At 40.8% G+C, this 12,770-nt stretch overlaps 1 protein-coding gene across 1 annotated transcript in view; it reads right to left on the reverse strand.

Annotated features, from left to right (window-relative positions):
- Positions 1-12,770, reverse strand: part of LOC126162321 (uncharacterized) — a 135,723-nt gene that overhangs the window by 17,111 nt on the left and 105,842 nt on the right. Inside the window, exon 12 of the mRNA XM_049918745.1 lies at positions 11,190-11,482. Coding sequence (XP_049774702.1) covers positions 11,190-11,482 — 293 coding nt within the window. The remainder of the gene's footprint in view (positions 1-11,189; positions 11,483-12,770) is intronic.

The following is a 12,770-nucleotide window of genomic DNA, read 5'->3' on the forward strand; positions in this document are numbered from 1 at the left end:
AAATGTTTATATTGCTTGACAAATTTGAATTATGAGTACAAGAAGAATAAACAATTTGTGATATTCATATTTTCCTACTCGCTATGTATGTCGAAGCATGGTTCTGTGCCCCATATTTTCCTACTTCCTATGTAAGTCAAAGCATGGTTATGTGCCCTTTCTGAAAGAAAAACACTATTTTTGGATTACAACTTCTTTAAAAATTTCATATGAAACATGGTGTAGATTGTGATCACTCTCATCTGGCTTTACAAAACTGAAAATCATTTACAACAACTGCTGCCTTGGCCATCGCAACTGGTCTTCTGACTGAAAATTAAAATAGTAATTTACTGAATTCACCCATCAGACAAAATTATTAAATGGGTTCAAATAGAAACCAATCAAATTGTCAATAATACCACAGAACAGTTAGTTTCTTATAAAATAAGAGTATTTTTTGTCAGATCTTTTTTGAGTGACTACACAAGCCCTTCACAGTGGCACGAAAATAAAGATTTCATAAATTCTCTACATCTAGCTATTAAACAAAGTTGTGAATGATCTGATGCTCTACATCTAGCTATTAAACAAAGTTGTGAACGACCTGGCTGAGGGAGGTCAGTAGCAGGTGGTCGAGACACAAGTAGCAACAAGGAAGTAACAGATTTTTCCTAACCAGGAGCGAATTTTATATCATCATCTGTGCGCTTTAATAGTTTAGTTTCTTGAGTTTCTGCATGTTTATTTAATAGTTCTACCATTTTTGCATGCATCAGAAAGTAAACCAATTTTTTGACATATTACAAGTTCTTAATCTGGGCGAATAATTTAGTTTCACCTGAGTGCTTCGGTAGTTAGGTTTCTGAATCTCTGCATATTAATCTAATTTATTAGACACAGTACTTGCATTTTCGTCAGGGTCTACAGTAGAGTTGTGCAGCATGTGCCGATAGTCCGTTTATCTGTATAGTTCAGTTTTCCATGGTCTTTAGTACGGGCAGGGACTGCGATTGTTGTGTGTGGATGTGAGCCAAGTTGGTGACACTTCGCTCTCAGCTCCAGGCTGTGATGGCCTTGGTTACACAGCTAGCAGCTGCAGTGGATGGGCACCACTGTTGTGGGCCGGCTGTGGCGATTCAACACATGTTCAGCAAGTCTATGTCCTCCGATCGGTCCTCACCAGTGGCCAGCCCAGTTACTGCTCACACTGTGGTTGACCCCTCACCTGTGGTCGAGTGGGAGGTCGCCCGGGTTGTAGCAGGCAGTGAAAGATTTCCCAGATGGCCGTACGTAAAGCCTCCTGGGTTAGTCTGACAAACAGGTTCCAGGTGCTGTCTGTGGCTGACTCTGTCGCTGAGCCACATGCTGTCGCCTGTCCTGTTTCAGAGGAAACCTCTCAGCCTGCAGGATCTGAACAAGCACAGAGGGTGGGATTATTGATAGTTGGGAGCTCCAACATTAAGGACATGGCGCCAAGAAGGGAAAGAAAACCAATGTGCTCTCTGTGTGCGTACCCAGTGGAGTCAATCCAGATGTGGAACGGGTCCTCCCGGATACCATGAAGAGCACAGGGTGCAGCCAACTGCAGGTGGTTGCTCACATCAGTACCTATGATGTGTGTCACTTTGGATCAGAAGAGATTCTCTCTGGTTTCGAGCGGCTAACAGAAGTGATAAAGGCTGCCAGTCTTGCTTGCAACATGAAAGCAGAGCTGACCATTTGCAGTATAGTCGACAGGACCAATTGCGGACCTCTGGTACAAAGCTGAGTGGAGGGTCTGAATTAGAGGCTCAGACGGTTCTGCGACTGTGTAGGCTGCAAGTTCCTCGACTTGCACCACAGGGTGGTTGGGTTTCAGGTTCCGCTGAATAGATCAGGTGTCCACCATACACAAAAGACGGCTACACAGGTAGCAGGGGCTTTGTGGTGTGGATTGGGTGGTTTTTTAGGTTAGAGGGTCTCAGGAAAACACAAGAAGGGCTTCAATCACTACGGGTGCAGGCCAAACACAGGAAGATCGTTGATACAGGAACCATCAGTATAACAGTTGTAAATTGTCATAGCTGTGTTGGGAAAGTACCAGAGTTCCAAGTGCTAATAGAAAGCACTGATGTTCAAATCGTTATAGGCACTGAAAGCTGGCTACAGTCAGGAATAAGCTCAGCCAAAATTTTTACAAAGAACCTAACGGTGTTCCAAGAAGATAGGCGAAACCAGTTGGCAGTGGCATGTTTCTTGCTGTTAGAAGTAGTTTATCTAGTCAGGAAATCGAAACAGATAGTTACTGTGAGTTAGTATGGGCAGAGGTCATTGTTGGTAATCAGAATAAAATAATAATTGGATCCTTTTGCCGACCTCCCAATTCAGATGATACAGTTGCTAAAAGGTTCAAAGAAAACTTGAGTTTGATTTCAAACATGTAGCCGACTCATATGATTGTAGTTGGTGGTGACTTTAATTTACCCTTGATATGTTGGCGAAAAAACATGTTCATTTCTGAAGGTATGCATAAAACATCATCTGAAATTGTGCTAAATGTATTCACTGAAAATTATTTCGTACAGTAGTTCATGAGCTAACGAGAACAGTAAATGGTTGTGAAAACACACTTGACCTCTTAGCAACAAGTAATCCTGATTTAATAATGAGCATCAAAATGGATACAGGGGTTAGTGAACACAGGGCTGTCATAGCGAGATTGAATATTGTAACCTCCATATCCTCAAAAAATAGACATAAAATATACCTATTCAAAGAAGCAGATAAAAATTCACTTGACGCCTTCCTAAGAGACAATCTCCACTCCTTCCAAATTAATAATATAAGTGCAGACCAGATGTGGCTTGAATTCAAAGAGATAGTATTGGAAGCAACTGAGAGATTTATATCAAATAAATTAACAAGCGATGGAGCTGATCCTTCTTGGTACACAAAATGGGTCAGAACACTGTTGCAGAAACAACAAAACAAACATGCCAAATTTAAACAGATGCAAAATCCCCAAGATTGGCTGTCTTTTACAGAAGCTCGAAATTTAGCGCGGACTTCAATGTGAGACGGTTATAACAGTTTCGACAATGAAATTTTGTCTCAAAACCTGGCAGAAAATCCGAAGAGATTCTGGTTGTATGTGAAGTATGTTAACGGCAAGAACCAATCAATGCCTTCTCTGCACGATAGCAATGTACATACTATCAAAGACAGTGCTGCCAAAGCAGAGTTATTGAACACAGCCTTCCGAAATGCCTTCACAAAAGAAGATGAAGTAAATATTCCAGAATAGAAATCAAGAATAGCTGCCTCATGAATACTGTAGAAGTAAATATCCTTGGCATAGTGAATCAACTTGAATCACTTACTAAAAGCAAGTTGGTTGGTTTGGGGAAGGAGACCAGACAGCGTGGTCATCGGTCTCATCGGATTAGGGAAGGATTGGGAAGGAAGTCGGCCGTGCCCTTTCAGAGGAACCATCCCGGCATTTGCCTGCAGCGATTTAGGGAAATCACGGAAAACCTAAATCAGGATGGCCGGTAAAAGCAAGTCTTCTGGTCCATAATGTATACCAGTTAGGTTCCTTTCAGAGTATGCTGATGCATTAGCTCCATACTTAACAACCATATACAACCATTCACTCAACGAAATATCCGTACCAAAAGACTGGAAAGCTGCACAGGTCACACCAATATTCAAGAAATGTAGTAGGAGTAATCCACTTAATTACAGGCCCATATCATTAACGTCAATATGCAGCAGGATTTTTGGAACATGTATTGTGTTCAAATATTATGAATTACCTCGAAGAAACTGGTCTATTGACACACAGGCAACATGGGTTTAGAAAACATCGTTCTTGTGAAACACAGCTAGCTCTTTATTTGCATGAAGTGTTGAGTGCTATTGACAAGGGATTTCAGGTTGATTCCATATTTCTGGATTTCTGGAAGGCTTTTGACACTGTACCACACAAACCGCTTGTAGTGAAATTGGATGCTTATGGAATATCATCTCAGTTATGTGACTGGATTTGTGATTTCCTGTCGGAGAGGTCACAGTTCGTAGTAACGGAAAGTCATCGAATAAAACAGAAGTGACTTCTGGCATTCCCCAAGCTAGTGTTATAGGCCCTTTGCTGTTCCTTATCTATACAAACGATTTGGGAGACGATCTGAGCAGCCATCTTAGGTTGTTTGCAGATGATGTCGTCATTTATCGACTAGTAAAGTCATCAGAAGATCAAAACGTAGTGCAAAAGATTTAGAAAAGATATCTGAATGGTGCAAAAATTGGCACTTGACCCTAAATAACAAAAAGTGTGAGATCATCCATATGTGCTAAAAGGAATTTGTTAAACTTCAGTTACACGATAAATCAGTCAAATCTAAAGGCTGTAAATTCAACTAAATACCCAGGAATTACAATTACAAACCACTTAATTGGAAGGAACACATACAAAATGTTGTGGGGAAGGCTAACCAAAGACTGTGTTTTATCGGCAGGACACTTAGCAATTGCAACAGATCTACTAAGGAGACTGCCTATACTACACTTGTCCGCCCTCTTTTAGAATACGGCTGCGCAGTGTGGGATCCTAACCAGATAGGACTGATGGAGCACATTGAAAAAGTTCAAAGAAGGGCAGGGCTGGACATCTTCCTCCGAATGCGAGAATATTTTGTTGACACGGACCTACATAGGGAGAAATGATCAAAGCTCGTACAGAAAGATATAGGTATTCGTTCTTTTCACACGCTATATGAGATTGGAATAATAGAGAATAGTGAAGGTGGTGGGATGAACTCTCTGCCAGGCACTTAATGTGATTTGCAGAGTATCGATGTAGATGTAGATGTGTCTAGCTCAAGGAGGACTACAAAATACGAGAAACAGAAGCAGTGTATTCTTCAGTTTGTATCTGAGTACTGGCATGAGTTTCCAGGGCATAAAGAGGAACTTATCAAAGAATAAGTGATTTTAAAAGCAAATTTATGCCTCATAAATGTTGTATGTAGTACCTCCGTACATTTCATCAACGTTGTGAATGATTTGACCCTCTACATCTAGCTATTAAACAAAGACAAAATAACAATAGTTATAGTTAAGCAGAAAGAAATAAACTTACTAGTTAATCAGCTGATTCATAAAAATAGTTTTAGGTAAAAGATAAATAAGTTTTTGAGTGATTTGTCTTTCTTTTTCTTCAAATATGGGAACTGCGAGGCATCCCTCTCTCTTTTCCTATGTAGGCTAAATCACGCACAATACTTTTTTGTGCAATGGTATCAATCTTGGGGTATCACAATAAAAAAATTGAACTTGAAAAAATGAGAGCCACAGTAAGGATGATACTGAATACATCTTTCTGAGACACACCACTACATTCCCACAGGATACTGTCTACAAAGCAATGTTTAGTTTATTATTGTCTCCAGTAGGGTTAAATTCCAACAACATGGTAAATTTACGTCAACAGTCCTGTTTAGGTCATTTCTGCAAATCACTGTTAGCTCTCCACAAAAAAAAAATTATAAATAATCTGCTAATCACTCTTTTCTCCCATTGTAAACTCTTAGCATGCCATATAATACCAAACTGTGAACTGATATTAGTACACTGACATCTTGGCTCAGTGAAAAGCATGAAACCTTGGTTTAGCAGATAGATGGATGCAACTCTAAAAGCATACATCACCCCTTTTCGTTGCGGCACCTCTCCTCTCTTTCTAATTTGTATGATATAGTTTTATGGCTAATGACATTCCGGTATGTTATGGAAACACAATGTTTTGAGGAAGTTCTATATCTGCACATAGTGTCAATGTAATGATAGATGCCCTTCTGCAAGATACATAAGGGAAATGTAAGAGAAGTTTATCATTACATTTTTACAAAGGGTATGCTGTGATATGAATTAAAACAACAAGGATCACTCTATATGTTAAATATGGCAGAATATACTGAATGTTCATGTGTGTTTATTTACAACACAAAAGAAAATATGACGAGTATCCAATAAGAAATGCAACACTTTCTTTTTCTCTACAAACAGGTTGCTTTTACTTAGGATTTCAATGCACCATATTATTCCCCACTTTTCTGGTTTAAAAAATCATATTTTTAAACGTAATCGTTGTTAAATGTGACGGCCTTACACCACCTTACTGGGAGGGCCTGCGTGCCTGCATGGTAGCACTCCATTGGTTGACATCAGAACCAATGTCTTGCTGCATCAATAACCTCCCCAGCAGCCATGTACTGCTTCCCACAGTGTGCATCCTTCATTGGGCCAAACAGATGGAACTCGGAAGGTGCGAGATCTGTGCTGTAGGGTGGATGAGGAAAAACAGTCTAAGGATGTTTTGTGATCTCCTCTCGGATGTGTAAACTTGTGTGAGGCCTTGCTATGTCATGGAGAAGGAGAAGTTTGTTGCACTTCTGTGGTGACAAACATACTAAAGTAATTTCTTCAATTTCCTGAAGGTAGCACAATACACTTCAGAGTTGATCATTTCACCATGACGGGGAAGGGTGGAACACATCAAACAGAATTACCTCTTCAGAGTCCCAGGAGACCCTTGACATGACTTTACTGGCTAAAGGTGAAGCTTTCAACATTTTCTTCTTCAGAGAAGAGGTGATGTTTGTTTCTACGTCAAAGTGATAAACCCATGTTTCACTGCCCATGATGATATTTGAGAAAAAATTGTCACAATCAACATCATATCACACTATCAGCTCAGCTCATATGGTCCTTCGTTGCTCTTTATGCTCTTCTGTTAGGCAGCAAGGAACCCAGCAGGCACACGCCTTTGAGTACCCAAACTAGTGGACGAGTGTGACAACACTACCAATAGAGACATCCTTTTGTGCAGCGAGGTGTTTCATTGTGATCCATCAATCATCTCGAATGAGTGTGTTTGCATGTTCAACACTGCAAAAGTCACAGCTGCGTGTGGCCAGACGGTACGCTAGCGATCCGACAGGTTTGCACGATCCTGACAAAGACTCACCATGCTTGTGTTCACTGCCAGGTAACTGTCGACATTCTGCAAATGTCTTATTAACATCCACGCTGCTCTGGTTTTCTGCCAAACGAAAATCAATTACAGCTCTCTGCTTGGAAAGCACCTCCATTACAGACACCATTTTGAAGGCTACGAGTAGCACCGTCAACTATCAGAACTTTATAAACTACAGGGGCTGAGGTGGGAATATTCCATGATGCCTCACAACAAATTCTTCATTCTTTAAACCAAAACTGGCTGAGAAACAAATATTTTACGTTACTTATTGTGTGCCATTCATACACTGTCATCAGGAAGAAAAATGAGAGTAACACCAATATTACACAGAATTAAAAAAGGCTGAAACTGCACAAACAGAATCACCAAACATGTAGCATACTAGTTTAAAAATAACGTAAGGTGGAGAAATTCTTAACTTTCAAACAAATAATCTGCCTTTTATAAATCTCTTAAAAAATGGATCATCATTTGATTTCAGTTTTTCAAAATACTAACTTTAAGCATACTAAATTTTTCTTTAAACTTCTTGGCAGGTTAAAACTATGTGCAGCACCAAGTCTCAAAAATGAAACCTTCGCCTTTTGCAGGTAAGTGTTCTATCCTTACTTTTAGGAGCACTAGTCCTACAAGTTTTGCAGAAGAACTTGCATGAAGTTTGGAAGGAAAGAGATGAGGTACTGAAGACAGTAAAGCTGTGAGGGTGGTCATGAGTAGCTCACTTGGTAGAGCAACTGCCCACAGGAGGAAAATATTCTGAGTTTGAGACTCGTCCGGCACACAGTTTTAATCTGCCAAGATGTTTCATATCAGTGAACACTCAACTACAGGGTGAAAATTTCATTCTGTAAATTTCTCATTTCTCCCTAATTGGTTATTGTTACATTTCTTTAAAAAGTAGTCGTTTAGAGATATAATGTCAGATATTTAATCATAACAAGCTGACATGTCACTACTGTATCTGCATATAAGTGATTTAGGAGTACAGAGAACAATTCACTCAATAGTGGAGGTATTGTGTACACACACACACACACACACACACACACACACACACACACACACAGAGAGAGAGAGAGAGAGAGAGAGAGAGTGAGTTTGGTGTGGACTAGAGGTGAGTGGTGGTGTCTGATGGAATGGGTGAGGTGATAATGGAGGCAGGGAATGGGAGGGAGGGTTGGGGAAAGTTAGTTGTTGGGTCACAGGGAGACAGCAGGTGTACACTAGAGCAATGAAAGAGAGAGATGATGCAGGATAGACATGAGACACACAGAGACACCAGGACTGTTGGGTTTGTGCAGTACACACTCAAGATGACTGAAGAAGAGGTAACAGATCAGAGGAAGTGGAGATTTTGAGGAAGAGGGTCAGGTTGCTGATGGTTAGCAGAGATTGAGTATTATGAGAAAAAAGGATGTGCTGCCATGGTAGCTGCCATCTACGTAATTAAGAAAAGCTGAGGTTAGGAGGAAAGATCCAGAAGGCACAGATTCTGAAGCAGACACTGGAAAAGAGCATGTTGTGTTCAGCAGCGTGTTCTACAACTGGATGGTGAACTGTGCTCTTGGTCACAATTTGGCAGTGGCCATTTGTTCAGGCAGATTTTTGGTTGATCATACCAACATAAAATGCAGTGCACAAATTGCAGCGTAGCTGGTATATGACATGGCTGCTTACAGGTGGTCCTGTCTCTGCTGGGACAGGATATGCCTGTGACAGGACTGGAACAGGAAGTGCTGGCTGGGTAATTAGGCAGGTCTTGCACCTGGGTCTTATGCAGGGATGTGACCCATGTGGCAAAGGGTTGGGAATTGGTGTGGCAGAGGGACAGATCAGGATATTGTGTATGTTGGGTGGGCAGCGGAATACCACTTTAGGAGGGGTAGAATGACTGTGGGTAGGATGTCTCTCATTTGTGGGAATGACAACAAATAGTCAAAGCTCTGGCAATGAACATGGTTAGGTTGCTCCAGTTTGGGATGATGAGTGATCAGTGATGTGCTCCTTTACAACTAGTTCTTAAGGTTGGTTGGAGGATTATGGGTGTATGAGGACATGGCATGAGAAACTGTGTTTGAGGGCTAGGTTTGGGCGATAGTGCCTGTCTGCGAAGGCCTTAATGAGACCTAGGCAAGGGAACTCTCATGCTGTAGAGGCATCATCCACATATAGCCAGATGATATGGGAGGGATTTTTTTGGTGTGGATGGGATAACAGCTTCCAAAATGTAGGTAATGTTGATTGTTAGTGTTTTGTTGCACACTGGTAACCACAAACGGGTGGAAGGTGGCCAAAGATCTATTGCTGTAAGAGTCTGAACAGGCAAGCAAAAGATTAGTTGACACAAAGGCAGTTTGAATAAATATATTGTACTCAACTTATTCTGAAGAACTCCTACGCTGTTGACAACTGCTATGGCCATAGCTAGCAGTAAGTAGAGGCCTGGCATGGATGTGTGTCTATACACACTGAATGTTCACCAGCAGAGCAAACTATCAACAACTAGGAGAGATGTTTGGCACCAATGAGCAACACAACAGAACTCTCAGTACAAGCATAGAACTACCAGTAGAAGCAGAAGACTGCAACCCAGGTAACCATTGGTTCTTCACTGACTGTGATGTTCAAAGTGCAGCTCATGGCACCTGCTGCAATCTACAAGGAGCCAGCTCTGGGGTGAAGGGAACAGTAGAGAAGGCCGTGGAGAACTCTGATGTTCAAAGTGCAGCTCATGGCACCTGCTGCAATCCACAAGGAGCCAGCTCTGGGGTGAAGGGAACAGTAGAGAAGGCCGTGGAGAACTCCGACAGGATTTCTTGGCCCATCAATGAACTTGAAACAGACAAGGGGTTTGGGGTTTTGTGAGGTTAGGAAAGTTTCTTCTAGATAGCCCATATACAGAATGACATAGGAGGGAGCCATCCATGTGTCAATGGTTATGCTGCAGATTTTTTAAAATGTATCTTCCCCTCAAAGGGAAAGTAAGTACATGTGAGGATATAATTGGGTAGACGTATATAGCTTGGAGCAAGAAGGACGTTGGGAGTAGTGCTGAATAGCAGCAAGGCCATTGGCAAAGGGGATGTTGGTGTACAGGAAGATAGAATCAACACTAGCGAATAGCGATCCAGAGGGTAATGGGGTGGGCATGGTCAAGTGTCAGTAAAGGGAGCAGTTCGTATCTTTAATTATATGAGGATATGCTGTAGGCAATTGATTGGAGGTGCTGGTTGACAAGAGCATGTCCTTCATCATGGCTTTCACTAGCTATCATTGTGCCCTGAGATGATGGACATCTTACCCACTTCACACCCGTCCTAAAATGATAGTCTGCTACCCATCCATCATGCACATCTTTATGCCACACCCAATCCCAAAGCCTTGCCACATGGGTCATACCCCTGTGGAAGAGCCAGGTTCAAGATATGTCCAATTCAAACACTCAGCACATCCTACTCTGGTCTAGTCATAGCCTTATCCTATCCCAACAGAGGCAGGGCCATTCTTGAAGCAGCCATGTCATATACCAGCTCTGCTGCAATTGCTGCATGGTATTTTAGGCGGGCATTACCACCAACAAACTATCCACCCAAAGTAATAGCCACTGCTAAACTGTGGCCAAGCGCAGCATTCGTCACTCAGTTGCAGAGCATACCGTTGAATGCAACATGCTCGATTTAAATGGTTGCTTCACAAACTGTGCCATATGAATCCCTGCCCATACCATCAGCCTTTCTGAACTACGCAAATGGGAGATACCCATGCAAAACATCCTTCGTTCTCTTTATTCCTGACCTCAACCTCAGGTAATCCCCTGCAGCCACATTGTCTCCCATTCTTCTGACCCCCCACCCACCCACATCATCCCCGTTGTCTGCTGCACAATCCCACCAGTTCTGTTGACTAAGTTCACCTGCAGCATCTCTGCCCTGAATTCCTATATTGTATACTTGCTGCCTCCCTTTGAGGTGTCATCCAAATTTTCAGTCTTGTTTGTGTGCCTTTGGATGACTCAACATCTCTACTATTCTCCTGAATTATTTACATTCTAATATATTTGTATCTGAATATAATTTTGAAGTAATAAGTTGAAATATATAGTTTTCACAATTTAGATGTGAGAAAGTCAGAACCAACACATCATTCATAAAACCTGGTTTGGTACAGATAACATTAAAATGTCACTCACTTTTCAAGTTTGTGGCAGCATGTAGCTAACATTGTCAATTCCGACACAGAATACTCATGATTACATGTGACATCTGCTCTTTCAGCAATAGCAGAAATCAAATTTCTCACACATAGAAGCAAAAGTGGCACACGATCCATGACATGAACCTCCCATTTTATCATCATTGTCATAAGCAGCTGTAGGCATATATCTGAAATGTCTACCATCTCAGACACACTGCCAATCAACGATAATTCAGCTCGTAAAACTATTGTCAGGCAGAGATCCAGAACTACTGGTACAAGCTGCACCTGGAAGATGAATAAAACAGGTTAAAATACATTTATGCACAAGCAATACATTTTAACATTAATATATAATTGAAAAACAGTATTTTTTTCTGTTCCATCATGCATTACATGTCATATCCATACCATGTGCAAACCTGGTGCTGCAAATGCAAGAAAGACTCATAGAAATGTTCCCATATGTAACATATTAGGAATGGTACATGGGCAGAAAAGGTCAAACAAATAAGAAAGGCATAAATGCTGATTTTATTATTAACTGCTGCTTACACAATTTGTTCATCAGAGATGTAAAAAAGATGCTCTACACAGACAGATTTGCACCTAATGGCCAAAATTGGAACTAATTTTTTTCTAGTGTAAATCAATTGCACATTAGCATATCTATCAAGTTCCACTGCCATATGACAATTACAGCCCATACTGCATATCCATGAGAAGCTGCATTTTAATTAGAACCACCCGGTACATGGAATGTTGGAGAATAATATTAAAAATACAAATGGATTTGAAGTACAGGGCACTACCTAAAATACTGGTAGCAACAACTCAAACATGTTTTATTAAATCTTTCGTATCAATTTCATCAGCAACAATTCTTACTTTAGACATACCGTATATTAACATTAAGTACACACATGTCTCTAAACATAAACAGAGTTTCACTTTTTTGTGAGAATATTGCAATGCCACACACTGCAGTATCTGAACAGATTGATTAGAACAAAGTGACACACGCACGAAGGTGACAGTGTATTCAAACAATGTGCTACTGTTCGTGTAGGTTTACTGTACTTGATGGTTTGACAGGTATTCGATTCACTTATGGGAGCACAGTTTGTAGGCCAATACAAACGGTAGCACAATGTGTGCATACACAGCCATTTTCGTGCATATGTTATGGCACAAGTCTAAATAAATACAGCTGAGATAGAAAAATGCCCCTACATTCAATAAATTTATGACTGTTGTGCAGACTAAGAGAAAGAAGTGTTCAAATGCCAGTACACCAAGTGGTATAATTTAAACCACTTATTAATAAGTATACTGGCATGAAAAAGCACAGCACACTCTGAAAACAGTGGGGCTCTTGTAACAGTACCGAGCTAGCACTTATCATTTTAAACAAGTGATGTGTATCCATATGCTTTCTTATCAGTATATGATATTCGCAATTAAGATAGAAAATAAACTATTGAATATATAGGTACAGGTATTGTATAGTATTGTTATTTTTATTTGCATGTGGATGAGCCATGTCGAGGCACGATGCACGTCTTCAACGTAGGAC

Source organism: Schistocerca cancellata, chromosome 2 (assembly GCF_023864275.1).
Source record: "Schistocerca cancellata isolate TAMUIC-IGC-003103 chromosome 2, iqSchCanc2.1, whole genome shotgun sequence".
NCBI lineage: Eukaryota > Metazoa > Arthropoda > Insecta > Orthoptera > Acrididae > Schistocerca > Schistocerca cancellata.